This window comes from Passer domesticus, chromosome Z (genome assembly GCF_036417665.1).
Source record: "Passer domesticus isolate bPasDom1 chromosome Z, bPasDom1.hap1, whole genome shotgun sequence".
In the NCBI taxonomy this organism is placed as follows: domain Eukaryota; kingdom Metazoa; phylum Chordata; class Aves; order Passeriformes; family Passeridae; genus Passer; species Passer domesticus.
In genome coordinates this window covers 1,074,594-1,101,450 of record NC_087512.1, presented here as the reverse complement: position 1 = coordinate 1,101,450, position 26,857 = coordinate 1,074,594, and the positions used below count along the sequence as shown (strand labels likewise).

Here is a 26,857-nt window from a genome sequence, read left to right as displayed (position 1 = left end):
TGGGCAGGCCCTGGCCCAGGGTGCCCAGAGCAGCTGTGGCTGCTCCTGCATCCCTGGCAGTGTCCCAGGCCAGGCTGGATGGGGCTTGGAGCAGCCTGGGACAGTGGAATGTGTATCCCTGTCCATGGCAGGGAGTTGGAACAGGATGAGCTTTAAGGTCCCTGTCAACTCAAACTACTCTACGAAAGAGAAATAAGAGTGTTTCTTGCAGAGAAAATGAGAGAAGAATTGGCTCTTGCTTATAAATCCCACTTCAGAACTGCAACCCCACCAGAAAAGGTTCTCATTAAAATATGTATTGATCAAGATGAGAAAGGGAAAGCATTTCCGTTTCTCATGCTGACACCCTTGGGCATAGAGCTGTGTAAATACAAATGCAAATTTTTGCTGGGGGAGGGAATGTTAATTTATGTCCACAAACACAATAATCCAGGCTCCCCAAGCATTTGTCTTCATCCATTTTATTGCTATCAACACTTGCCTACAGCTTATAAACCAACCCAATAAACAGACAACTGCACAGGGAACCTTGTAATGGGGAGGTTGGCGGTGCTTAATGAGCCACTGGATAAATCACTGCAGAAAATCAGGGTGAGAGCATATAGAGCTACTGCTGCTGTATTTCAAGAGCCAAGCTCCAGTCAAGCTTCACACAAAAGAGAGAATAATGAACTGACCCTGGAGACTGCAGATTTCCCCTCCCAAAACTTAAGAGACCAAAAACCACCAAGGCCAGATCACATGAACTTCTTAAAATTGCAGCTCACCCATGAAATTGCAAGGAAAGAGACTTGTACTCCTGTGGAAAATTAGATCCTGGAAATTTATAGGCCCTGGAGGGGTTTAAAATCCACGTGGATGTGGCACATGGTTTCGTGCTGGTCTTTGCAGTGCTGGGGGAAGAGCTGAACCTCAAGAAATCTTTTTGAGCCTAATGATTCTACGATTCAGTTCTTTCAGCAGAAGTCAAGTGAGGAAACCAGAATGTTGGGAGGAGGACTGGAGCCTCCTGGCAGGCTACAGAAGGCAATGTGCACCAGTATGGCCAGATACCAATTTATACTGGGGGCCAGTGGCGCCCCGGGGTCAGACACACATCCTGTGAAAGTAGCAGCCCTTATTTTGACTCCTTCACCAACCCCTGAGCATAAACTAACCTTCCCTGCACACTGGAAAATTTAGGGAGTAATTAAACAGTAAATTTTGGGAGTAAATTGTGCCCAACAATGGCATTTCACATCTTGTATGAGCACCCACAGCTCCAGGAGAATGTTGGAAAGAAGGGAGAAGAAGGAAAGAAGAGAAAGTTCATAGAATTCATTAAGTGACCAAAACCTACTCCTTGCTGCAGGAAGCACACCGAGCTCCGCTGATTTACAGCCAAGAATGTGATGTGCAAATTAATCTCATCACCTCTGCTGCAGGAGGGGCAGAAATTTCATCAGCAAGTTCACTTCAGGAAAGCAAAATATTCAACGGCAAATTGAAAAAAACCACAAAGACTAGTTCTGATCTAGCCACACATGATGTCCAGGTGGGAAACCAACGTCACAAGAGTCCTGGACCCCAACAATCCCCACTGCTCCAGGCCTCCAGATCTGGTGAAAGCTGGCAGAACAGCCTGGCCAGAGCCCCAGTCCAGCCATCAGGGTTTTGAGCTCCACTTAAATGGGTCTTTCCTCATATTCATACAGGTGTGAATAAAATCCTCATTAAGTCAGGTCCCAGCCTGGAATGTTAACCTTTTGCAACCACTCTACAAAGTAGTAAACCATATTGTGTTATTAAAAGCCATTAATCCACAATGGCTGGATCTTCTTCCTTGCTGAATGGGAATTATTTAGGGGGAAAAAGCTTCAAACATCTGCATTTGTCAAGAGAAAAAAAAAGATAAACATTCAATTTCCTTGAAGTAAAATAAAAATTTACTTTTCATAATATCTTGCTGTTTAATCCATATAATTTTTTTCTTCTTGCAAGATACTGCTTTATTATTTTATATCCTCCTGGGCAGCTGCAAGGACTGATTTAATGCTTGGCAATATCAGCCCATTGTTACTGTCAGGACAGACACATGTTCCAAGTATTAATCCTCGTTGAGGTAAACTGGCAATAAAACAGTTGTTCCTGACACTCAGTTTGGGTGCAAGAAAATCAATAATATGAGTGTTTCCAGGGAACACAGCATGTTTGTTAGTTCAGTTTACCACGATGGGCTTTTGCCTCTGGGAAAACCAGAAGAGAACTGTGGCATCTTCCCCAGGCTTTTGCCCCTGGGAAAACTAGAAGAGAACTGTGGCATCTTCCCAACAGGGTATGAGATACCTGAGGAGCAACTGAGGGAGCTGGGGGTGTTCAGCCTGGGGAAAAGGAGACTCAGGTGTGACCTTATCACTCTGTACAGCTCCTGAAAGGTGCTGTGCTTAGCTGGGGTTGGTCTCTTTATCCAGGCAGCACTGACAGAACCAGAGGACACGGTTTCAAGCTGCACCAAGGGAAATTTAGGTTGGATATTAGGAAAAAGCTTTTCATGGAAAGAGTGATAAAATTCTGTTATGGCTGCCCAGGGAGGTGGTGGAGTCACCATCCTTGGATGTGTTTAAAAAAAGACTGGATGTGGCACTCAGTGCTATGGTTTAGTTGAGGTGCTGGGGCTGGGTTGGACTCGATGTTCTTGAATGTCTCTTCCAACCCACTCATTCTGTGAATTCTGTGAAATAAATACAAATACAGTCCCAAATCTTAGTCTTCCTGCTATTTCCATACTGGAAGCAAAGTCAAAACCCCTTTGCTCACTTCCATGCTTGCCTTTCCACTTGTATCTGACTGGAACTAGATGATCTTAAAGGTCTCTTTCGACCCAAACCGTTCTGGCATTCCACAATTCCGTAAGATGTGTGCTCTTGATGGCCCACCCTTGAGTCCACAGCACAGTCCGGAGGCTGGCAGCCCTCAAGAGCACGTTGATTGTGGTGTGGATCCCTCTGTCCCACAGCATTCCCCCGTGCTGGGGGGGTCTGTGCCACACTTACCGGTTGGTCTCGCACATGCCCTGGTAGGCTTCGATCGCGTCCTCCTGGTCGACGTGCCGGTCACTGTTGGGCCAGCTGGCATTGGGGGAGATGCTCTCCTAAAGTCGGCGTGCAAAACAGCAACGTGACTCCCTGCTTTAAAACTCTGCCCAGCCCTGAAAGGTCCTGACACCAAACAACTCCCAGTTATTCTATCAAAAGCACCCCTGGGGCATCCACCGCACTGCTGAGTTTCTATGAATCCACACACATGCAGCAGGAGAGATAAGGGACGGAAAAAAGGTGCAGTGAACTTGGGAAGAGGATAAGCAGGGTGCTTGGCTTGGTCTGAAATACAAAATACACCAAAACCTTGAGGAATGATAAGACAGCAAATCAATAAAGATTGAGTTTCTGGAAAATGTCCATTGGAATGTGCTCTAAATACAAATCCCATCCCAGCTGTTTGAGAGACAGGCTCTATTCTTGCCTGTGTGTCAGAAGAAACACATTACAGCTGCACCAGCCTGAAGTGAGCAGAATCTGAAATTCTAGAAATTCTAGAAATTCTGGAAATTCTAGAAATTCTAGAAATTCTAGAAATTCTAGAAATTCTAGGAATTCTAGGAATTCTGGAAATTCTAGACATTCTAGACATTCTAGAAATTCTTTTCCCTCGCCTCATTTCCTTGCAGAAAAAGTTATTGCTTCAAAACATCGCCAGGAACATGCTGAACCACACACATTGGTGCAGGGTGGTGTGGGTTGGCTTACCCTCTTCAGGTGTGGGGGTAGGCACTCTACAGCAGTACCATGCCACAGATAGTCCTGGGCTGTCTGAAACACCAGGGACTGCATCTCATCCCCAGGCAGGACATCCTGTGTCCCTGCACAACCCCCCATAACCTCCCTGTGCCATCCTGCCCACCAGAGCAGAAATGGCACTGCACAGGCAGCCAGTGAATCTCCACCAACAGAGGAGAAGAAGGAAAAAAGAAAATCCATTACCCTCTCCTTTACCATGTTTTTCCCCGTCTCTTTCTGCTGGGCTGCCTTCATGATCTGCGACCTGAGGATGAGCACCTCCTCCTTGCGCACCTCCAGCTCCTCGTTGGCCGATTTCAGCTGGTTCAGAAGGAGGTTGTAGCCGTCCTGCACGTCGTTGGAGGAGTTGTTCTGGGTGGCGTGGTCTGCGATGGCCTTCCTCAGCTCATTGAGCTCATTTTTCAGCTTCTTGTTCTCCGACTCCAGCTCTTGCCTCTGGAAAACACCGAGCCATTAAGCAGTTTAGATAAACTGCCCTGTGGTGCCTCGTCCTGCTCTGAGATGCCTCTAGGCTGACTCAATTATCAATGGTTATGGATCAATACAAGCCAGAAGCTGGGTTTTGCTGCCAGCCCAGCCATCTGTGGTTCAGGGAAGGCTTTTGCTTTAGTCAGCAGCCTGTTGCTATTTAATAACAGCCCTAGCGGGGTATTTTTTATTTGTTGACACTATTTCTAAACAAAAAAGCAGGCTGTTAAAGAAGCTAAGCACGCTCTTTTCTCTTCCACCTTTTTTCCTTCTGAATCAATAAATCACACAACCCCCACAACATTCAGCTCACCTTTCATATTCATTAGATCAGCAGGAAGATCTTGGTTTGCCCAAACCATCATCATGGCAGGCATACCTTAGGTGGCCCAGGGTCTGCGAATTCCCTCTTCTTTTCTCATACTCTTTGTAATTCCCCCACCCCAGTGCTGTGTTTATAGCTGGAGGATTTTCTCACCTTGATATCTCCTCAGCCACTGGTGTTTGACAGGCAGGGCCAACACTGTGTTAGTTTGATGCCAACTGATTCTCCTGAATAACAACATCTTAGCTGAGATAACTGAAGGGCTTATTCACTTCTGCATGGCAGCAGAAGACAGCAGGATAGAGCTCTGACAGCTTTTACAGCCTTTATTTTAGTCTGTCGCCACAAAGCTTTGTTTGCAGGTGGCAGCATAACATTGGGCAGCTCCTTGCCACCACCATTGTGGCCCTTGCCACATCCTAAAACCCACCTGGAGAATCCCTGCTGGGTCAGGAGCAGCTTTGCTCCTGCACATGGTGCAATCACACAATCATGGGATGGTTTGGGTTGGAAGGGACCTCAAAGCTCATCCAGTCCCACCTCCTGCCATGGGCAGTGACACCTTACAATGTCCCAGGCTGCTCCAAGCCCAACCCAACCTGGCCTTGGTTCCAGGGATCCAGGGGCAGCTTTTCTGGGAAACCTGCACCAGAGCCTCACCACCTTCACAGCCAAGAACTTCTTCCCAATATCCCATCTAAATCTACCATCTTCAAGCTTAAAACCATCAGTCCTTGCTGTGGGTCACAGACTGGATGGGAGCCAGGCTCCTTGGAGTGCTGTTCACAACAACCCACCTCCCTTTGCATGATCCTGCACCTCTGGCTGGGTGGGAGGGTGTCACCCAGGAGTGCTCCCTCATGTCCCCATGCCCCCAGACTTCTCAGGCAATGCCAGACCCCGACAGGACCCTTGTCCAACACAGCACAAATAAACCCCTGAACGTGAGCTGACAGTCTGCTGTCTGATGAGGGGTCAGCTCTTTCCTAGGGACCAACCCCCATCCATGTGGATTCTCCAGTGTCTACAACAGCGCAAGATCATTCCCCAGTGTCACCCACGTGCCTCATCTCCCTGCTGCTTACTGAGCCTTTCCACAGCTTCCTTTCACAACCCCTCCTATCTCTGGGATATCTGCTTCATTATCAGCTTGGGCTGAGTCAAGCTAATGACTCCAAAAATGGCTGGGGGGGGATGGGGGCAATTTATACAATTTACTCAGTGTGTAGCTAGCACAGCTGTGTAAACCCCATTTCCATAGGAAACGGGTGTTGTAATTATAAATCCTTACAAATTATAAATAGCATGGCTTATCACAGCAGAGGTGTGAGCAGAATAGCTGATCTGGCATCTGGGCAGCATGCTCCTAGCTGAACAGACAACATCAGTAATGGGGCATATTAAGGTACTTTATACCATCTGTCATGAAAAATACCAAAAGGATAGGAAATGCCTTAGATCCATCAATTCTGGTTAATTCCACATTAACCATGTATATGAGATGTGGGCTTTTCTGTAATTGGTGTTTAAAGCAGGAGTTGGAAACGTGTGCATGGTGGGAATTGGTATCAAACTGGGTTTAACTCTTCTGCTACATCACCCCTCACTGGTGGTGAAAGCAGTTACTTGCTTTTCTACTCTTCTCTTAATAATAAAATAACACTTCTGTGGGTTTTGTTATTTGCTGGGTAACACATCTGCTTTCCTTTTTCTTAACCTTCATCCTCCTCCTCTTTGTGTCCCTTTCTCCCTCTCATTTTTGCAATGGGTCAGCCACACTGCCAACTCCAAGGCCTGGTCATTTCAAGTTCTGGCTAGAAACAAAGCCAGGAAGACCAGGAAAGAAAGCAAATACCAATAACCCTTCTCCAAGAGCCCCTGCCATACACTCCTTCCAAAATTTACATTTAAATATATTCCTTGCTCTTTTCTTTGTGGATTTCATGGAGCAGTGTTAAAACACCTTCTGTCCCCAGCTCACACACCCTTTTTGCATCAGCACTTGCCATGGAAGATCAGCAGCTAAAATAAAGTGCTGTGGATGTGGAAAGAGATTTCTACTGGCAAAGTGAAAAATGCTCTTTTTTTCAGCATAATCCAGTCAGGTTGATTTATTTGACAAACATCTGACAAATAAATTTGACCAAAATATTTTACAGTCAGAATGCACTGAACTTGAACTCACACTGGTCCCAACATATGCAGTGTTAAAGAGCTCTGACAGGGTTACCCAGGCACTAATGCTGATGGAAATAGCTTCACTCTTTAGCAAAGAGCCCACAGAGCAGTGCTGGGGGAAGTGTGAGCCTGCCTAAGTCACAACTAAGTGCTTAAGGTTAGCACTGCCATGCCAGGATTTTCCCCCCCTTTCTTCTTTTCTGGTACTGTGCTGGAAAAGAAAATTAAATCCTCCATGCAGCTCATTTTATGATGGGCTTCCAATTCTAAGGGACGAAATGAGTGAGAAACTGAATTACGCATCGTGCTCCTGCTTGGAATCCTAGAATGTGTGAGTTAGGAAGCACCTTTAAAGGCCATCTAGTCCACCTGCAGGGACAGCTGCCACTAGAGCAGGTTGCTCAGAAACACGGAGGCAGAGCAGGGGCTCCTTGGTGCTTTCACTCCCACTGCCACTTTCCCAGCTTGAAAAAACAAGGAGAATACATTTTTCACTGGCATGTCTGAGGGACATATCTCCCTGTTTTGCATTCCTGGATAATGATTAACCAAACATCTGGCTGGGTGTATTTGGGACAGCCTCTTCTGAGAAATGTATTTCTCCATTAAAAAGCACAGGTAACTTCTGCCTGTAAATTTATCATTGTAAGCTCGAGTTCCACACATTTCAGTCTTAGGAAACTAAAAAAACAGATGAGCCTCTCTAACAGAGCACTGTGCCTCACCCAGTTCCCTCCATCGGAATCTGCATCAAGAACAGGCTCCCCACCACATGCTAAATCCAAAGGCAAATCCTTGCCATCATGTGTGTCATGACAGCAATAATTATGGTAATAATTACACCAAGACACCGAGCTGGAGGACAGCAGACACCTCTGAAGTATCAGACCATGGGCTGGTTGCAGAAGCCAAACCTGCACAGCCATCCAGTAGCACCCACACCTTGTATTGTCCTGCTTGAGGGGCTGTGAGTGCCAAAAAAATGTCTGAAATGGGACACAGAAGTATGGAATCATACTGAAAAATAGTAAGGAAATAGTGTGTAAGTTAAAGCTCATCTTGTCCAAACTGAAAGAGAGAAGGTTTGGATCAGAAAGGAGAAAAAAAATCCTGTCTGTGACGGTGGTAAGGCCCTGCCTGGCCCAGGGTGCCCAGAGCAGCTGTGGCTGCCCCTGGATCCCTGGAAGTGTCCCAGGCCAGGTGGGAGCAGCCTGGTCCAGGGGAAGGTGTCCCTGTCCATGGCTGACTGACTGGTACCTCACAGGCCATTCAAGAGCATCCACAGAAATGGATGTCCCATGTGTGAGCTTTCAGGCACCTCAGGCTACTTCCCCAAGATAAAGTCTTTTTTAAGCTGGTAAAAATGGAAAATAAACATATTCACAATAAACTCTTAAAGGAACCAGAGACAGTACGAATATCTGAGATATAAATTAGTGGGAGAAAGAGAAGAACAGCTTTGTCATAGCCATGGAAGCAGCTGTCAAGGGGGAAGGAGAGAAAAGAAGCCCTCAAAATCAGCAGTCAGTCACTCTTGTGTTGCAGACAGAGATTTCAGCCTGTGTCCTATGTTCAGATGTGGGGAGAACAGCAGGGAGGTGCATTTGTTTCTCTTTTTCAGTGATCCTTCTCAGGAAAACATTCCTACAGGAAATGTGAATTCCCTGCACATTCATTTTCCATCTTTTTTAGACTAAAGTTTAAAGAACCCTGCATTTTTAGCAACACATACCACCTATTCTTATGAAATAGTATTAACATTAATTGGTAAATTTGTTAAAAATTTAACATTTAACAATTTTTTAAAATGTTTTAGAAATGTAAAACTATGAATGCTGTTATGTTAGTATGCAGAAAGTAGGAAATTTCAGAATTAGTATTTCCACTCTGAACTTCCAGGGTTAAACCTTAAAGAAAATACAGTTAGTGAGCTCATAAAGAAGTTGGAATTCCAGAAGGCATTCAAGGAGGTGGTAGTTCTCATCTGCTGTGTTTTCCCCTTCTAAACTGCAATTCTACTTTGAATTACAAGGTCAAGAGAGTTAAACCTTCCACAAATATGTTTAACCAGCTGGAGGACACTTGTGCAGTGACCTGGCCATGCTTCTTCTCCAAGGGACTAAGGAAATTCAGGGGGGGTTTCCCCCCACCACAAACAGCACATTTGGCCAGAGCTACACCAATATCATGCTAGGAAAATAAAATTTGATTATTAACTGTCATAAAAATCTACCGAGGGTTAGACATCCTTTTTTTTTTTTAATTTTTTTTTCCCCTCATCCTTTGGAGGAGATGATGCAGAAGGAAAAATTTATATTACTACTGACAGATGGTTTAGCATCATGCTATTTTGGAAAACATATGTTCCTCTGGACTTCTCAGTTGCATTGCAATATTTGTTAATGGGATAGGGAGAGAAGGAACACCAGAAAGGTAGCTCTGCACTGAAAAAACCAACAGCATAAAAAAATTTCCATTAGTAACGTTATCCTAGGACCTGGTTTTCTGAGGATAAGCAGAACATAAAAATTGGTTTAAGATAGTTAAGGCCAGAAGTGTTTGAATACAGTTAGAGCAGGAGGATAGAATGCACAGAAGCTGCAGTAGGAGCCAGGAGGTTTCAGTTGCTCTGATTGTCACAGGGAGAAAGTGATGTGGACTGTCAAAACTGTCAGGATTTAGAGCTTGGGGGCAAGACAAATTCTAGGGTAGGGCAATAGTGAGAAGACACAGGATGACTGTGCTCAGCTAGCACCTCTGCTGGGAGATGCAGCCATAGAAGGAGGCTCAAATCACTCCACAGATTTATCTGGGTTTGACCTGAGTGGCACCTTGGGATAGCACAGAAGGTGGCTAAGAAGCAGAGGTGGAGCCTGGAACAAGAAACAGCCCATAAGAATTTACACCTGCTGCAAAGCCGACTGCTGAGACCTGCAGTGCCTGTCAAAGGGAGCCCAACAAAATCCCAGAGGGAATACCTGCCATGGGAAAAGCCCTCTTCACCATGAGTGGGTTTGTGAGGTAACAAACCTCCATGGATGACTCCAGACAGGTAGATCAGCAGAAAACAGATGTCACCCCAGAAGAAAACACATGTGTGCCCATCCCATGCCCAGGAGCAGAAGGAAAGCTACAGCTTTCCAACTGCCCTCTCTAATACATCTGATTACAGCAGGTTTGGAATTATTATCACATTCACACCATTTGTTTGGGCTGCTGGAGCCATGCAACAGGTTACAGTACAAAGAAGAAGCCTCTCACTCACCTTCAGGCTGTTGTATGCAAAATCTTCATGTTCTGAAGTCACTTCAGTCTTTATTTCAATTACCTGTGCAGATTAAAGAGTACATTTGTATTTAGGAACTGGCACACAGCACAGAGTAGCTGGGCACATCTCCATCAGCATTCAGCCCTGCTGGCCTGCTCAACCATAATAATGTCATTAATTGCCATCAGACAGCATCCCAGCAACACCAGTGGGGCAGAGGACACTCCAAGAGAAAATGGTTTAGTCTCTCATTAATATCTTGACAACTGTGCCTCGCTGCAGCTTTCAAACAATGACAGTCATTAAGGGAGCAATCTCCAACACAGCAGTTGGAAAACAGGTTTTTAATCCTTCTGCAGCAGGAATGAGAGGCTGGGGAAGTCTCCCATTTCGTGTGTTGCCTGCAAATTGCAAGGGGTGATCAATAAGGGTATCTAGTGAAGCAAGTCAATAATTACTGCTGATGATTTTGTTGAGTCTCCTACTGCATTTGTTCAAAGGTACACTGATCTCACACTGGAGAGTAATAAAGAAAATAATTCCCAAACAAAGCAACAGAAGCCCCAGAAATTCCAAATATGCATCCAAGAGGGATGGCATTTGCCCAGCAATTTGTAAAAGAGCCATCTTCAGTGCTTCAGGACATCAAGCACACAGCAGCACTGCTCTTTCATAGCACACTCTGGCCTCTGACAAGCCACAGAGCCTTGGCTACAGATGGCAGGGAAACCACATACAAGAGATCTGCTATTAAAACCCCCAACCCAGAAGTCAGCTCACCACAACCTAGAGAGCTGTATTTTCAGACTCACACAGATTCCTGTCCCCCGAGTTACCACTGGGCTGCCAGTAATCTTAATTTTTTTAAATATACGTGCTTTTAATTTGCTTTCAGGCAAGCAACTCGAATTTTAGGGAGTTTGAGGTTGGTTTTTGTTTGGGTTTTTTTGGTGGTTTTTTTTTTCACAAGGAAGGAAGAATACAGCACAAGACTATCCCTGCCTTGCAAAGGAAATTAGGAACCCCTTCTTCCAGCAGCTTCCTGATATTTCTGAATTACTACATTACTTTTAGCCTGTATTTCTCTCTGTGATCATTACTGAGGAAAAAAACCTAACCAAGACACAGAGATGGTGATAAAACCAAACTGGGGACACCAGCCTGACTGACATGTGTGTGAAGTGCTTTTCAGCTCATGCCACACACTGCTGGATGGGGGGAAGCCAGGACAGCAAAGAAATGCTTGAATAACAGGAATCATCCAAAAGGGAGGTTTGTTGAACATGCATGGTGCCACACGTGAGACACAGGCCCAGTGCTGGTGGAATAACGTGTGCCAAAACTGATTCCACGTTTCATTGCTTTCAAGATACTGCCCTAAATATGTTATAACCAGTTTGTTTAAACAAATAAATACAGTAGTTCCCCTGTCCAATTGTCCTTAGCTGACAAAAAAAAAGTTTATCTTCATTTTCCAGATGGATTTGTTGCCTCTTATGTTGAACTTGTCACTCTCAAAGCTAAATTCCTACATCATGTGGCCTCAGGCAATCATGGAAAGCCAGTTACAAATATGAAATATTAGTATCCATTAAAAGATGTCTCTTGCCTGGGATTTCTTGCTGTCTTGCTCCTTTTTCTCCAGCTGGGCTTGCAGCTTCTTCCTCTCCAGCTCAAGCTCCCTCACTCGCTTCTGTAGCTTCAGGAAGAGGGTCATGTCCATGGCTGCTTTCTCCATCCCAATCTCCTGGAGAAGGACAGGAGGGAGGGGGAAAAAGAGAAGACCTCAGTGTCAAGTTCTAAACCCATGCACAGTGCTGGATGCACCCTGTCTGTGCATCAGCCACAGCCAGGAACAAGAGCATCCTAAGAAACACGTGTCCTTCCAAAGAGCAAATCCGCATTTTAAGCAACTGTGTTTAGTAAAATGCCTGACTTGCTTTGTTACATCACTGAATGCTTAACAGCCCAAGAGATAAGTAGGTGATGGGGGTTAAGAACCCCAAAAATGCCCCTTTTAGTCAAGAGTTTATTTGTTGGGTTTTTTTAACTAGCACCTAGAATATTTTATATCAAAGCATTGTCAATACTGATTATTTTGACTTCAGAAAATGCTTTCAGAGCTGTTCAAAAACACCAAAGCAATATAATGCAGCAGCCAGCAGGGGGAAATAGGGGCTTCTGCAGATGTGTATTGGGGTACAAAATATGGTCCTGAAAGGGTAGGGCTGACCCTAGGGATACTGATCGCCCGTAAGTGCTCAAGAGTCAGAAAAGTGGAGTTTAAAAAGCAGCCTATTCTGTCAGATGTAAGTAAAAAACGCATTTCTCTTTTGCACAGGATTCTTGATAGCCAAGGAATAATTTGTGCTGCTCTTTTCTGCATTAGGAGACTGTTGATTTGATTACAGGGCTCTGCTGGCCAGCAAAGCATCAGTGAAGATGCATGGGAATGAAAATGCTCGGGGCAAGAGGTCAATAAATTCTGGTGTCCTTGAAGAGAGGGATCATGATACGGACATCATGGTACACCCATCAGCACTGGGTGTAACTGCTGTGATGAATTTTCATCAGTCTTCAAGCTGGTATGGCCCAAAGACAGCTCTGTATTATTTTTAGAGCCCTGATGCTGCAACAAGTAGAATTTGCCAGAGCACCACAACCCTGCAGTCCCTCTCACACAACTGAGGGTGCGCTTCTACACCATGGAATCAGTTTCATCCATCACACCTCACTGCCCAGCCTGCAGTGTCCCCCTGTGCTGCAAACCCCACAGCCATCACACTGTGCCCTCCCTCCTCATCTGCTGTACCTCCACCTGCTGTATCACATCCTCGGTGTCCCCGATCTCAGAGGTGCAGATGGATGGGTTATTGGAATCAGACTCCAAGCTGCTCTGGTTGGATGGGTTTCTCCTGTGCCCCGGTGTTTGCTGCCAAGAAATGAGGCGGACACATAAAGCACCCAGTGTTGAAGGATTCCTCTCCAAGCGTTGCTTCTTGAGAGCAAATATGTGACTGTATACTTGTTACCTTACAGAGAATTACATGTTCTAAGTTTTTATGCCCTACCCTTAAAATTCATATTAACACTTCAAAGTGCAGAAGTGATATAGAAGCTCAGCTTAAAAATTCTGCATGAATTAAAGGCTCTTCATGACACCAAATGCCTGGTAAGTGTGAACATGCAAATCTGAGCTCAAGGTTGTGCTGCTGACAGCACCCTCCAGGACCCTCTTTATACACTCAGCCTTCCATCAATTCCAGCAGCACTCTGATTTTCAACAGTTTTTCTAACACTTTAGCAATGCTGTAAAAACTCTGGGTTTTTCAAATTCTGAAGTCATATTGCTGGAGGTTTTGTTTGTTTGCTTTTTTAACCCAACACCTACACACAAACATCACTGACACAAAAGCATAAGAGCATTAAGCATGACCCAGCTTCTGCTGAGGTTCACAGACATCTCCAAGCATTTCACAGAGAAGCACGCAAGACCAAGCTCCTTTTGCAAGGCACACAAAAGTTTTGGCTCCAGTGCAGATAGGTATCCTTAGAAATATCAAGCACAAACTGCCCACTAATGGCAGTTCTATTAAATGTTTTGGGTGAGCCACGTTATCTAGGCACCAACATCAGGTCCAGGGCACAAGGGAACAGGGATAATTCCAGTTTCAATACCTTAAAAATAGTCATTTCATCTCTCAAGTTGTCATATCTCTGCTCCAGACTTGCATACTCTTTTACCAGGTTCTGATAACGAGATCGCTCCTCTTCCAGCTCTTTTTTCATTTGCATATTTTCCTCAACTGTGTTTCGTGCAAATTCATCTTTAAAATAGGAAGGGGAAAAAAAAAAAGAAATTACCAACTTTAGCTGAGAAACCAGCTTCTTGTAAACAGGTGGAACAACAACAACAACAACAACAACAACAACTAATGAACAAAATACTCTCTGCCAAGAGCCTTTAAAATACATGTAAGCATTCACTAATATTTAGAGACTAATATAATCAATATTTAAAACAGCTTGAGCTCTTCTGCTTGCAGAGCAGTCCTTTGCCTTGAGTTAAAGAGAAGTCTCCAGTGCCTACAAACTGTCATTTAACTGTGGCAGCTCCAGCTCCCATGGACCAGCCATAAACCCACTTAAGAAAAGACCAAAAATACATTTGGGTTGAAAGGTGGTGCTGCATATAAAAACTTCCCTGCCTGCTTCCCACCAGCAGCTTTGGCACAGGAGGAAATCAACAACAGCTCTTCCTCGTGTTATCACTGACCATTTACCATGGCAAGATTGTGGGGTTCAAAGAAGCTTTCATCCAAATAAATTCAGTCATTTGTTAAAAACTCCCTCTGGAAGCAAACCTGCCCCCTCCTCTTCCTGAGAAACCAGGCAAATGTAGCCCATGTGTTGTTTTAAATGGGTGAACAACAAATCAACTCCCTCCACTTCCTTTCTCCCATCTTAGATGCTCCAAAAGCATCCTGTAAGGGATGAATAAATATTTGCGGCAAGATCCTTCTTAGTATGTTATCATCATTCCTTCATTTTGTGTTAGGCTAGGAGCAAAAGCCACTTCACAAGTACCACAGAACAGTGGTAGTTACATCCACAGCATGATGACCTTTGTAAATCCTGCTGCAAAATCAAAGCTGAAAAGGATGACAAAAAATAGAAAAGCTTAACACATGCATGAGAGTTCCTTTTGTGAAATGGGATCTTCCCAGGTTGCTTCCCCTATGTATAACTTGTCAGCTAAGTCTCTGCTTTTAAAAAATACTTACAGGCTCTTGTCACAGTAGAGAAATCCTTTGCCACAGCTCAATAATGTGAATTGTGCTGTCCCTTGGATCCCTTATTAATTATTCTTGGGACACAGCTATTCCCTACTCCATCAGCTTCACTGCCTCCCACACTGTCTGCATGAAATGCTTTAACATAACTGAACTAAAAAGCCTTGTTAGGTACATTATTCTGTGTTTCACCAATTAAACTGGCCTCTGGCTTACCTGTTGTGCAGGTAGCTCTGTTCATGCAGTAGGACAGCATGAACAGAATTACCTGCACAACAAAATAGAGACAAAAGCCACCAGGAAAGGGTCATGGGAAGATTAGCACTTTTCAAGGCAGGGAAAATGAGCTTCAGGGGAGAATATTAAGCCCTTGTCTAACGGAGGCATGACGATGCCATAGGCAGTTTTTCCTACCTTCAGACTGACAGAGGATCCTGTTGTTCAGCTCCTCTTTTTCCTGCTTCAGGAGAGCGTTTTCTTCTTCCAGGTCGGAGATACGCTAGGGAACAAGGCAGAGAGTTACTGCTGGCTGCAGGGCAGAGCTCCTGCAGGGATTCATTTCATCTGGCAGGAGACAGGGGGCTTTGTTCGGCCTCTCTTTGCTCTTTAAAAGATCTGTTCCCCTGTGCTTTGCCACTTATCCTTTGTACACCAGTAGCAGAAACACAGGAGAAATGCAATGCTACAAAAGAGAATAACTTTCCCTTTCCTGAGTGCACTTGTCCCTTAAATCAACATTTTCAGCAGAATCTTACAAAATACTGAGCAGCTGGACTTGGTGGCCATGACCTGCCGAGGCAAAGCTCTTGGAAGTGATCAGGTCATCAAATCAGAGGTTTATTTTTAGATTTCAATGGTCTTCATCTTTGTCTTCAAGTCACAGCACTGAGTCACAGCTGCTGGGGAAATAAATCTACTGCTTGTTCCCAGAGATGTAGCACTTCAGGAGCTGAGATGGACACAGTGAATGTGAGCTGAGTGAATAGATCAGGCTTTTTAAACTTTATTGTACCCAATCCATGCAGCACGATGAGTCACTTCAGTGCTTCCCACAACTACAGAACCTCTGGTACAGCGAGGAATGACATGTACCAGAGCCCTTGGCAAAACAACAGCAGCATATTTAGCAACTATTAACAACAATTGCCTCATAAAAAATAATGAGAACAGGAACTAAATCCTGAAAAGTGCTATTTTCACTTGTCACAACTGCAAAGCTGGACTGATGCTGACAGCAACCAATCCTGGAACATTAGTCAGCTTCCTGAATTCTGGTGCATTCAACAGCGTTATCTCAAAACACACAACCATCATATTGCCAAGTGAAATTCGCTGCCACAGCTAAGCAGGATGATTCTGCTGCTGTCAGGGGGAGAACACACATCATCCCAGCACGTGTCATCCCCTATGTCTGCTCCTTCACTTCCTGTAGCCACTGCTTAGGAAACAGCAGAAGGATCTGAAGGCGCCAACGATAAACAACAATGTAAACACCACAATAAGAGTTTTCAGAGCCCAAGAGTAATAATTTTGCTGTCATCACCAGATTAAATTTATAGGCAGCCCAGCTGGCGTGAATTCCTAGCACAGATTTCAGTCTTCCACACAAGCACGCTCAAATTAAGGCTTTTTATCAAACACTGGCTATGCCAGATACATGCTAATGATGAGGACAAAGCACAGTGAATATTTTCTTGTAAGTCACAACTGAATCAGTCGTGATCCATGCACAAACTGAGAAACCTCCCCACTCATTAATCTCCCTGTTAATTTACTCCAGCTGTCTGCATAACATCTGTCTGCACCTCTCACTGAAGGCTGGAGTCTGGATGTACAACTAGAAAGTGAAAAATCCCACAATTTATGTGTACAGAGCTACTCATGTTTTAAATGCTGTGAACTGAGCCAAGACTTTAATATTCTATACCAAAACCAACTGCACTCCTTCAACTTAAATCACATCTGCCATTAGATTAGCACTAGTGTCTTCAAGGTAGGAAGAATTCTTTAAAAACTGGAGAAGAGATGCAGGAGTGATAGTATGGAGGAAAACCTGTGCTACAATGGGACAGCAAGGAGCTCTACTTGTTCATTCCATCAGGAAAATATTAAAGACAGTGGGGTTATTTTACTAATGCTTTTTATTGGGAGCTGATAAGGAATTCTCTGCCCAAAGCTATAATGGCTGGAAAACAAAACTGGACAAAATTCCTGAGTATTCTCAACTGTGCTGAGACAATATTTGGAAGAGCAAGACTTAACAGAATCCACAAAATTCAGTCTCAGATTTTAAAATTTCTAATCCAGGTTGGGTAGAGGTATTTTTAAGATGTTTTCTTAAGCCACTGGATTTGTTTTCTGCATTCAAGTTTCTACATGTAACAGGAACAAGCTCAAAGATCAAAACCTGTGTGTAACCAAGCCCAGTGGGAACATGAACAGTCCACTGCACACAGGGAGAGGCAAAGGGAGCAGGTCATAGAGTGGCCAAGCAGCACCAACTCCATCCCTGATACCTACATGGACAACTTTTATACCTCCTGCTTCTCTTTCCACAGGAAACAGATCTTTGGAGGTGCTTCAAATGCAAGAGAACCTGCTCTGAAAGATTTCTGTGGAAGATGCTGAGCAGGGAGCACCTGTGATGGCTGCAGCTCTTATTTAAGTGTCTCCCTGGAACAACCTGCTCATAAGGCCTGCCTCCCACCCTCCCCCAGTCTTGTAAGGAGAGGATGATGGCATTTGGCACTTTCCTAATTAAATTCCTGGCCAGGTTGTGAATTATCCTAGCTCACCAAGTGAGAAGAATAGGTGCTACTAAAAGCCCTGGAAGGAGCAGTTGGTACTTATCCAGATGTTTCAAACTTTATCATAAAATTAAATAAGAAGAGCTATTCTAAAACTAAGGGCAGAATAGCTATGATGAAGAGATTAAAGGATTTTTTGTCAGTAACTAAATCATAACTGACATGGATTTGCAGGAGATTCAGAAAAATTAAAGGCTCATCTCAGTCTCAGTCAGAAGTGAGATGTCTTTGGGAATATGTTCCCCTACAACCATGCCCATGGTGTCAACTTGATATTGAAGGCAAAAACTGTTTCTCGCCTGCATTTAGTTTCATTATGCTTCCCAGCTTCTAGAAGATATTAGAACAACTCAAAAATCTCTTCCCAGAATTTTTCTTGGGAAATGTTCTGGCTAAATTAATATTTTCAGGAAGGAAACAGATCAGCTCCATCTTCCCACTTATAAGGAACCAAAGGGAGCAATGTAAAGCTAATGCCAGAAATAGGAGCCTGCACCATTAGAAATGTTTTATAATTAAACTGTCTATTTTCATGGTGAAATGCACAATCTTTGCTCTGCTGTAGGCATTTTTTACAATAAGGGAAAGCTTCTGCTTTGTTTTCATGCTTTTTAAAAGCATTTCTTCAGTGATTAATCCAACCTTCCATCCAAGTGCTTGAAGGCGATTTGCAATCAAGAACAAAGAGACATAGTTTATCCCCAGCTTCATCACCCTTAAAATCAGGCCCTAAAAAGCCTGTGCTGCACCCAGCTAATGAACAGAGCCCTGCGCCAAAAAGAATCTAATCATTTTAGAAGGAAATCACTGGTTTCACATGTCCCTGTGTGTTGCACCACGAGTGCCAGGAGTGGAGCAAGGGATCACCTGGCAGCTCTCTTGGTCCAGCCAAGGACAGCAAGTGTACAGATTGTTCATCTCTTTGAGAAGCACACCCAAAAGTGCGTTTTAGTCATGCCAGAGGTTCAGGGTAAATCACCCTGAGCACAGTCCTTCACCACAGCTTCTCAGCCCCAAACCCACCACCTGAGGACTCGGCCTCGAGGGGAGGTTGGCCACAGCAATGGTGCTGTGTAAAATGCACTAGAAGAGCCTCACAAGGACATTCTTCCATTGTAACTGTAATAATAACAGAGCTAATTCCAGGCTCTTTTTTTTTTTTTCTAATTTCCAAAAGTGACTCCTCTTCAGGTTGTCACATACCAAGTACTGTTCTAGAATAACAGCTGCAAAACAGCTTTTTCTTTGCAATTTATTGAGTAGAAAAGCCCTAAATTCTTTCCAATAGCAAGATCAAAGATTCAATTCAATTTTTGGCACAGAAGAGATATCATGGATTTAACTTGAGCAGCCGCAAGCATTTGCAGAAGGAAACTGAGCTCTCATGTCAGTACTTGAGGTTAAGAGAATGGGTGTTACTCAGAATTAATCTGATCAGTGAAGAAATTCAGGGCAAAAGGCCCATCTTTTCTATTTGCAGAACAAACTCTACACTCTGAAATCTCTTTCTCCCACTAGAATGCCTTCTTGTACAATGGTGGCAGTGTTGGACCACTCCCACACCAAGAGATAAAGCACAGGAGCTGCACATGATTGTCCTTGTGGTTCCCTTCCAAACCAGGATATTCTGTGGGTTTGCATGAAGGAAGAATAAGAAAAAAAAAATCTATTTAGTATGTATCCCAGCTCCAAATGCTATAAAAACCTGTAACAAACAGAAGCTGGTGGTGGAGCAGTGCCTCTCCTCAGGGAGGGAAGCTGGTCCACACATTGGTCATACTCTGTGTGTACCTACCACACCAGCTATGTCAGAAACTGAGCCTTGTGTCCCATCTCAGGCTAGGATGAGGAATATTTACATCTTCCTAATATTTGCAGCAGCTGTGACAGACCTCCCCAGTAATTTGCATTACACACCATGAGGAATGACTGTATACACATGAAGTTCTGGCATTTACATGAATCTCAGGACAAGAAAAGCAGCTTCAAGTAGTGCCAGGGCAGGTTTAGATTGAATATTAGGGAAAACTTTTGCACTAAGAGGCTTGTAAAGCATTGGAACAGACTGCTGGGGGCAGTGGTGGAGTCACCAGCCCTGAAAGTGTTCAAAAACCACACAGAGGACACAGTTTAGTGCTGAACACAACACTTGAGGACATGGTTTAGTGCTGAATGGGTGGTGCTGGGCTGCTGGTTGGATTTGGTGATTTTACAGGTCTTTTTCAACCTTTAAAACTCTGTGATTCCATGATGTTCATGGTTATATTAGGCATCCTGATTTCCAGATGTGTTTCCAGACTTGATGATTTTACAGGTCTTTTTCAGCCTTTACAACTCTGTGATTCCATGATGTTCATGGTTATATTAGACATCCTGATTTCCAGATGTGTTTAGGTTTGGGGCATTTCTTTGTGTTTGGCAGCACAAAAGGCGTCAGGGTGAGGTGTCCTGACACAAGGCAGCCACTGCTCCTGCAGGGTGGGGTGTCCTGACACAAGGCAGCCACTGCTCCTGCAGGGATGTCCACCTGTCCTGCCCCAGGAGCTGGGGTAAATCCTAGGGGCATTCAGCAGCAGAAATAACACTCAAAGAACAACACTCCCCTTCAGAGCTGTGAAGGGCGAGCTCTCACCAGCATGGACACCTGCAGGAGACAACCTGAGGCAGACAGACAGACAGACAGACAGAGGTACCTTCCTCAGCAGGTCCCTCTCCTTGCCGTGGCTGTCCTCCAGGACCTCCCTCTCCCCATGAGCCCTCTCCAGCTCCATCCGCAGCTTCTCCATCTCCTCCTGCAGGCTGAGGAGCTGCTTGCCATCGCCCTGCTGGGTCTGCTGGTACTGCTGCAGCTCCTTCTTCAGCTTCTCCACCTCGGAGGAGTGGGCTGATGTCAGCATGGACAGCTGCTCATTCAGAAGCTTGTTCTCCTTGTTCTGCAGCCAGCATCCCAGAAAGAAGGAAACAAGAGCACAAGAGACATCAATGCATGCAGTGAGGCGCTACAAAAGTGACCACTCAAATCCTCAAGCATGGTGGGTGACAGACCCACAATAACAAACCTTTCCATGCTAATGATGCTCATAAAGCAAAAAGCTATTTCCAGACTGTGACAAAAGCTCAATAATATTTTGGCAACAATTACAGAGCATTTGTCAAATTGGTACTACGCTGATATCACTCAGACCAAAGGCAAATAATTCTTGGTAGCACTGGCAACTAAACCAAAATACTACACTTCTGCTTCCAAGCAGCATTGCTTAATGTGGTTGGTTTGCAGTTCTGGGGGGGTTTGTAGGATTCCTTTTGCAGTTTACCCTTCTGTTCCTGAACCCCATGCCTGCAGAAACCTGGAGTGACAATACAGAACTGCAGATTCAAGCACAAGGAGCTCCCCAGACTCCAGTTAGGTCATGTGCCAGCTCAGCCATCCTTTCATTTGCTCAGGTTTTCATTTCTAGTACTCAGCTCTGATTTTCTCCCCAGTTTTGAGAACTGAAAATTTAGCAGGCTTAGCTGAATTTTGGGCTTCAAATCAAAGTCAATGGGCACTACATTGTGACTAATAAAACATCATCATTATTAAGCATCCCCAGGCCAAAGACCTAGAGCTTTATTAAAAGCCTACTACATAAGCTGTGCTGAGTGTGGGTAGACAATCTTGATACCACAAGAAGCATTCTGAAACTTAAAATGCATTCTGTTCTTTCAAGTATGCTCTGATCATCCTTCTGGCCCTTCTTAAGGTGACCTCCCAAAGCACCCCCTCTCACTGCATCTCAGTGCTCTGAAGCAAGATAAAGACACATCTCAAATGGAAAAACAAGTAAATGAGGCATATTAACATGTTTTCCTTTGCTCCCTAGTAATGAATTATTAATGAACATCAAAATTCAGCATTTGTATCATATTAGAAAATTATAATTTCTGCATGACCAAAGGCATTTCATAGAATCCTAGAATGATTTGAGCTGGAAGGGACATCATGATCCCTGCCAAGGGCAGGGACACCTTCCACTGTCCCAGGCTGCTCCCAGCCCTGTCCAGCCTGGCCTTGGGCACTGCCAGGGATCCAGGGGCAGCCACAGCTGCTCTGGGCACCCTGGGCCAGGGCCTGCCCACCCTCCCAGACACCAATTCCTGCCCAACATCCCAAAATGTGTGCCTGCCCTGTGGCAGTGCAGCCATGGCCTGTGTGCTGTCCCTGCAGGCCTTGTCCCCAGTGCCTGGGCAGCTCTCCTGGAGCCCCTGCAGGCCCTGGCAGGGGCTCTCAGGTGTCCCTGCAGCCTTCTCTTGTGCAGGGGAGCAGCCCCAGCTGTGCCAGGCTAGCTCCAGAGCAGGGGTTCTGAAGATATTTCCAAATAAATGCATGTTCAGAACCGTGCGTATATGGTTTTACACAACACCCAAGAAAGATTTTCATGCAAATATAAGATAAATGCACAGGAATGGTTCTGGATTTTTTTATTAAAAACTACTGACACGAGAGAGCATTTACTGGGTTGCTCCCCACTGCAATCAGAAATTGCTCAACAAACCCTGTTAAACTCAAACTTGCTGTTTCTTCAATTTATTATCCAGCCCTGCAGATCTGAGACAGTCCTGGTTTCAACCCAGGCTCTGTGAAAAAACTTAATTTATTTTGCTACCAAAGGCAGATGTAACAAATTCCTCAGCTTGTTACCCAAACCAGTTTTATTCACAAAAATGCTCAAAGAGGTAGTAGTGCTTGCACAGTAGAGAGAGTGTCGAGAGCTCACAGTGTGTCGAAATATTGGCTGCAAGAACATGCAACACTAAATTAGGCACATGCCTTGTAAGTGTCTCGGGCAATTCCAACAAACAGATTTAAAGAAAATTACCTGAAGGAAAAAAAAAAAAAAACAAAACCAAAACCAAAAAAACAACAAACAGGAAAAAAAAAAAGAGAAGGAATTGGTCCAATGTGAATAGAAAAGAAAGTGCTCCAGTGAGGATGTTTTGCAGCAAAATAGATCAAAATCTTTCTTCTGTGTGCAAAAAATCACTCACAGATTAAAAAACCTAATTAAATGGTTCCAGTTACAGATGCCAGAGCATCTGAGCTGAGGCTGACATACAATAATAGGTTTTAATGTTTTCAAAGAAAGATCTCTTCCTTAGGGGCACACGGAAGACTGCATCTCTACTCATGCATGAGCTAAAGTAGCAGAAATACAAACATTTTCTTTCACAGCTACTCAAAAAAAAACAATACAACTGCAGCTCTCCAGGTTACCTGTTATATGTTTGGGTTTTTTTCTTGTAAAGTTAATTGGTATTTTCAAAGGTTGTGTTTATAGGTTAGCAAGGACTGAAAGCAAGATCCTTCGGGAAACTACAGTACTGCAAATGTGCCATGCCAGAAAAAAACATTCCGTGCACTGGAAAGAGAATCCACTGGAACAGTGCTCCTTAGCACTTCCAGAGCATCCCAGGGAAACCTGGCAGCCCTGGAAGGATGGTTAAATTCAGCTCACTGGACAGACCACCACGGGTAACCCAGAGCAGGAAAAGCTACACAGAAAGCATCAAAGAAACTCCTACAAAATGGTCTGTGGAGAGACTGAGGGAGAGAAAAATGAGCTCGAGGCCATTATTTCTGCCTGGTTTAAAGCTCTCCATGACTCCTTCCCTAAAGCACATCCTTCTGCTGCTTTCATAACACATGACAGGAAAGCCAGTGTTAACCAAATGTTGGGTTTTTTCCTTCACTGTTCCACTGCCACGCTTCTCCTAGCAAGAAAATAGGGAAAAATACAAACTATAAAATATTAATGATGTTCCAGTGTCAAGTCCAGCTGCCCAGCAGCTCCAACACTAATGTTCACACTCATTGCATGAGTTCAGCCCAAATTATCTCAACCTGGAATGACTCTTCCAACTCCACCAAAATACCTTCTGGATGAAAGGTCATACCTTTCAAACCTTATTCTGAGTTTCCAATTCCTAATCTACCACTAGCAAAATCTAAGAATGGAAACAGGCATTTTAAAATTAAACACCAGGGCCTGGAAGTTGGACCCTCTTGCAGTGCAGTTAATGCAGTGTAGCCAATTAACACTGCAGTGAGGGTGACCACAACTCTCTGTGTGTCCTGACTCTGCACTGACTGAGCCAACACAGAGCCACTGTCATCACCCCCAACACAGAGCTGCTCCTGTCATACTGGGGTGGGGAGATTCCAGCTAGTGAGGGAGCTGTGTGGAACGGACAAGGGTCTCTGACAACATCTCAGAATGATAAACTGGAATTATCACAAACTGGTGCTACAAATAAGGGGTAATCCCAGCTGAAGAGAATGTTCTCCTACCTGTAAAAATTCAGTTTAAGGGTACAAGTGGATGTGAATCTCCCTGTTGATATTAGTCAATACAACTTGGTCCCATTCATAATTTCTTATGATCACCCCTCAATTCCTTGTACAGCAACACAGAAAGTATTTAACTAAGTAATTTGCACATTAGTAGGTGAAAAAATTATTCTGCTATGTCTGTAAAATCAAACCATTATTTTGCAGCTTATTAATGGCAAATGGCTACTGAAGAAAAGACCCCTGTGATCAAAGAGTCACTGTAAGGTCCTTAACTCGGGGATATGTCACATCACACCATCCCACCCTCCCCTTACTCCTGGAGAGTTGTTGTGTCTAGTAACAAAGTATTTACCTAAATTGCTGTTTATCTTCCAGGGAATGTGACTCCCAAGACACACAGTTCACACCACCAGTGGTGGCACACACTCTGCACACTCAGTGCCCACGGAGCAAAAAGCACAGCAGGGCAATTCAGCCCCAAACCCGTGACATTGGATCCCATCTGTGTGGAAACTCAGGGCACCGGGAATATTTCTCTGCCTGCTCTGGGCTGCCCTGAACCCCAGGGGAGCACTGACTCTGACCCGCGTTCATGGAGAAAGTTTCCTAGACTTCAAGATAGACCAGAATCCACAGAAGTGTGAAATAGATTATAGAGAGTAGTGTTGGTGCATCGCTTGGTGAGAAATTTAGGGTTTGGGATTTTTAGTATGTTGCGGATGGAAGCAAGATGGAGGGCACAGGGTGTCACCCTGGGTTTCTTCTTCATGCTTCTTCTTCCTTCTATTTCATGGGTTTGAGTGGCATTTTGTAATGGGGCAGAAAAGTCCACATTGTGGGCTCTTTGCATCAGTTATTGGGTTAAAAGGGAAAATAATCTACGTGTCAGTTCTTAATTGGATAGTTTAGTCTCAAAAGACCTTGTAACAAGAGACTGTTAACCATTTTGTGCCTTCTAATGAAAAGCTGCTGAACTCACAGTAGTGAGATTGTTTTACTGATAAGAAATAATAAACACTTGAGTCTGAACACTAATTACCGTCTCAAGTGCCTTCAATCCAGAGAAACCGACACACATGGAGCTGGCTTGGGCTTTCAAGCAACACTTTCCAAAACTGCCACTCTGTTTTCCCCCTCTGAGCCCTGCTGGGCAGTCCCCACACCAATTCCAGTGCAGTTTGGAGCAGGTTGTGTCCTTACAAACGCTCGGCTGCCGCCAACACAACTCTTCCCGCATGACACGGAAAGGCACAACAGGGAGGCTGGGCCTGTCCCAGCACAGCCCGGCGCGTACCTGCTCGTCCACCTTCCTCTGCAGCTGCACCACCTTGTTCTCCATGCCGATGTTGAGCTTCTTGAGGTGCTGCGCCGAGCGTGCCTCGATGCGGAGCGCCTGGAGCTGGCGCCGGGCCCTGAGGCGCCGCCAGTGGCACTGCAGCACCACGGCGGCGGCCCGGGCCCGGCGGAACCGCGCGCGGGCCAGCCAGCCCCGCGCGTACTTCTGCAGGATGGTGGCCTTGTGCTCCGTCAGCATCTGCAAAAGCACAGGCACAAAGGGAAGTTATGAGAGGCAAGGCGTGGAATTGAGGAACCACAGAACGGTTTGGGTTGGAAGGACCTTAAAAGATCATCCACCATGGGCAGGGACACTTCCACTAGATCAAGGTGCTCCGAGCCTCGTCCAAGCTGGCCTTGGAAACTTCCAGAGATCCGGCTGCTCTGGGAAACCTGCGCCAGGGCCTCTCCACCCTCACAGCCTTCCCAATGTCTTACCTAAATCTACTTTCCTTCAGCTTAAGGTCATTCCTGGAAGGTCACCTGTACAGCATCTCTGGTTTGGCTGCAACAAACATTAAATCCTTCCCAAACTGCCTTCACAGCCTTCCCAATATCTTCTCTAAACCTACTTTCCTTCAGCTTAAGGTCATTCCTGGAAGGTCACCTGTACAGCATCTCTGGTTTGGCTGTAGCAAACATTAAATTCTTCCCAAACCGCCTTGGAAAGGGCTTCTCCACCAAGAAACGCCCTGGTAGATGCAGGTGCTGATGGCTGGAAATAGAGGCTGTGGTTTTGCACCCTCCTTCATGGACAGGCACTGTTCTCAATGGATGCAGGCAGGACACCTCTCCTAGGAGCCTGCTTCATCTCAAAGTAAAACCTGCTTGGCCAGTGGCATGAGGGGATATTATCCTAGTTGTGAGGACTTGGTGGGAGCATCTGGGCTCAAGTGTGACTTTTGGGACCACCCAGAAAAGTACTGAGACCCACCAGAGCCACAGCTCCAGAATAAAACTCATTAACAGACACACCAACACTCAGCAATGAACGTACTGTCCCCTCAGCATCAGACATCACCCACAGCAGAACTGATCTGTAGGGTTTTTTTCTGTGTTCTGCCTCTGCATTATGATAATTTTTACTGCAGATAAATTGTGCCCTGATGGGATTTCATATCATGTGTATAACCTTCAAATGAAACCATGAGTCCTTTCACTACAGTCTGCAGCTAGTTCTCTAGCACAGTTCAATTCGTAGTAATTTTTATCTGTTTTCATGAAATTTCTGGCATGTTTGCATTGAATTTCTTCCCCAAAATTTACAGCTATCTTGTCAGTCAGTGGCAGTTCAATTTTGCTCTCTAAAATTGAAGGCTGACATTTTAGAGATACAAACAGCATGTTGTTAATAACTTCCTTATGCTTCAGTCTGCTAAGGAAATAAATAGGAGAATTTGTAGATTACCAGACATTTTATTGTTATTAGTTTGGGTTAAGTTGTCTCAGAAAAGGCTATCCTCTCAGCTTCTCTTACAAATACTTTGTTTCACCCTAAGGCTTTCTTTGCAGTTGC

The 26,857-nt window shown here is 44.7% G+C and overlaps 1 protein-coding gene across 5 annotated transcripts in view; it reads right to left on the bottom strand.

Annotated features, from left to right (window-relative positions):
• Nucleotides 1–26,857, bottom strand: part of MYO5B (myosin VB) — a 149,627-nt gene that overhangs the window by 19,787 nt on the left and 102,983 nt on the right. For 3 of the 5 annotated variants that reach the window (XM_064402904.1, XM_064402906.1, XM_064402908.1), the window contains 9 exons: nucleotides 25,301–25,540; nucleotides 20,369–20,608; nucleotides 15,283–15,367; nucleotides 13,754–13,902; nucleotides 12,888–13,007; nucleotides 11,685–11,822; nucleotides 10,073–10,135; nucleotides 4,020–4,271; nucleotides 3,033–3,130 (listed from right to left, as the gene is read on the bottom strand). In XM_064402904.1, the coding sequence (XP_064258974.1) occupies nucleotides 3,033–3,130; nucleotides 4,020–4,271; nucleotides 10,073–10,135; nucleotides 11,685–11,822; nucleotides 12,888–13,007; nucleotides 13,754–13,902; nucleotides 15,283–15,367; nucleotides 20,369–20,608; nucleotides 25,301–25,540 (1,385 nt within the window). The remainder of the gene's footprint in view (nucleotides 1–3,032; nucleotides 3,131–4,019; nucleotides 4,272–10,072; nucleotides 10,136–11,684; nucleotides 11,823–12,887; nucleotides 13,008–13,753; nucleotides 13,903–15,282; nucleotides 15,368–20,368; nucleotides 20,609–25,300; nucleotides 25,541–26,857) is intronic. The other 2 variants (XM_064402905.1, XM_064402907.1) reach the window with 1 other exon arrangement.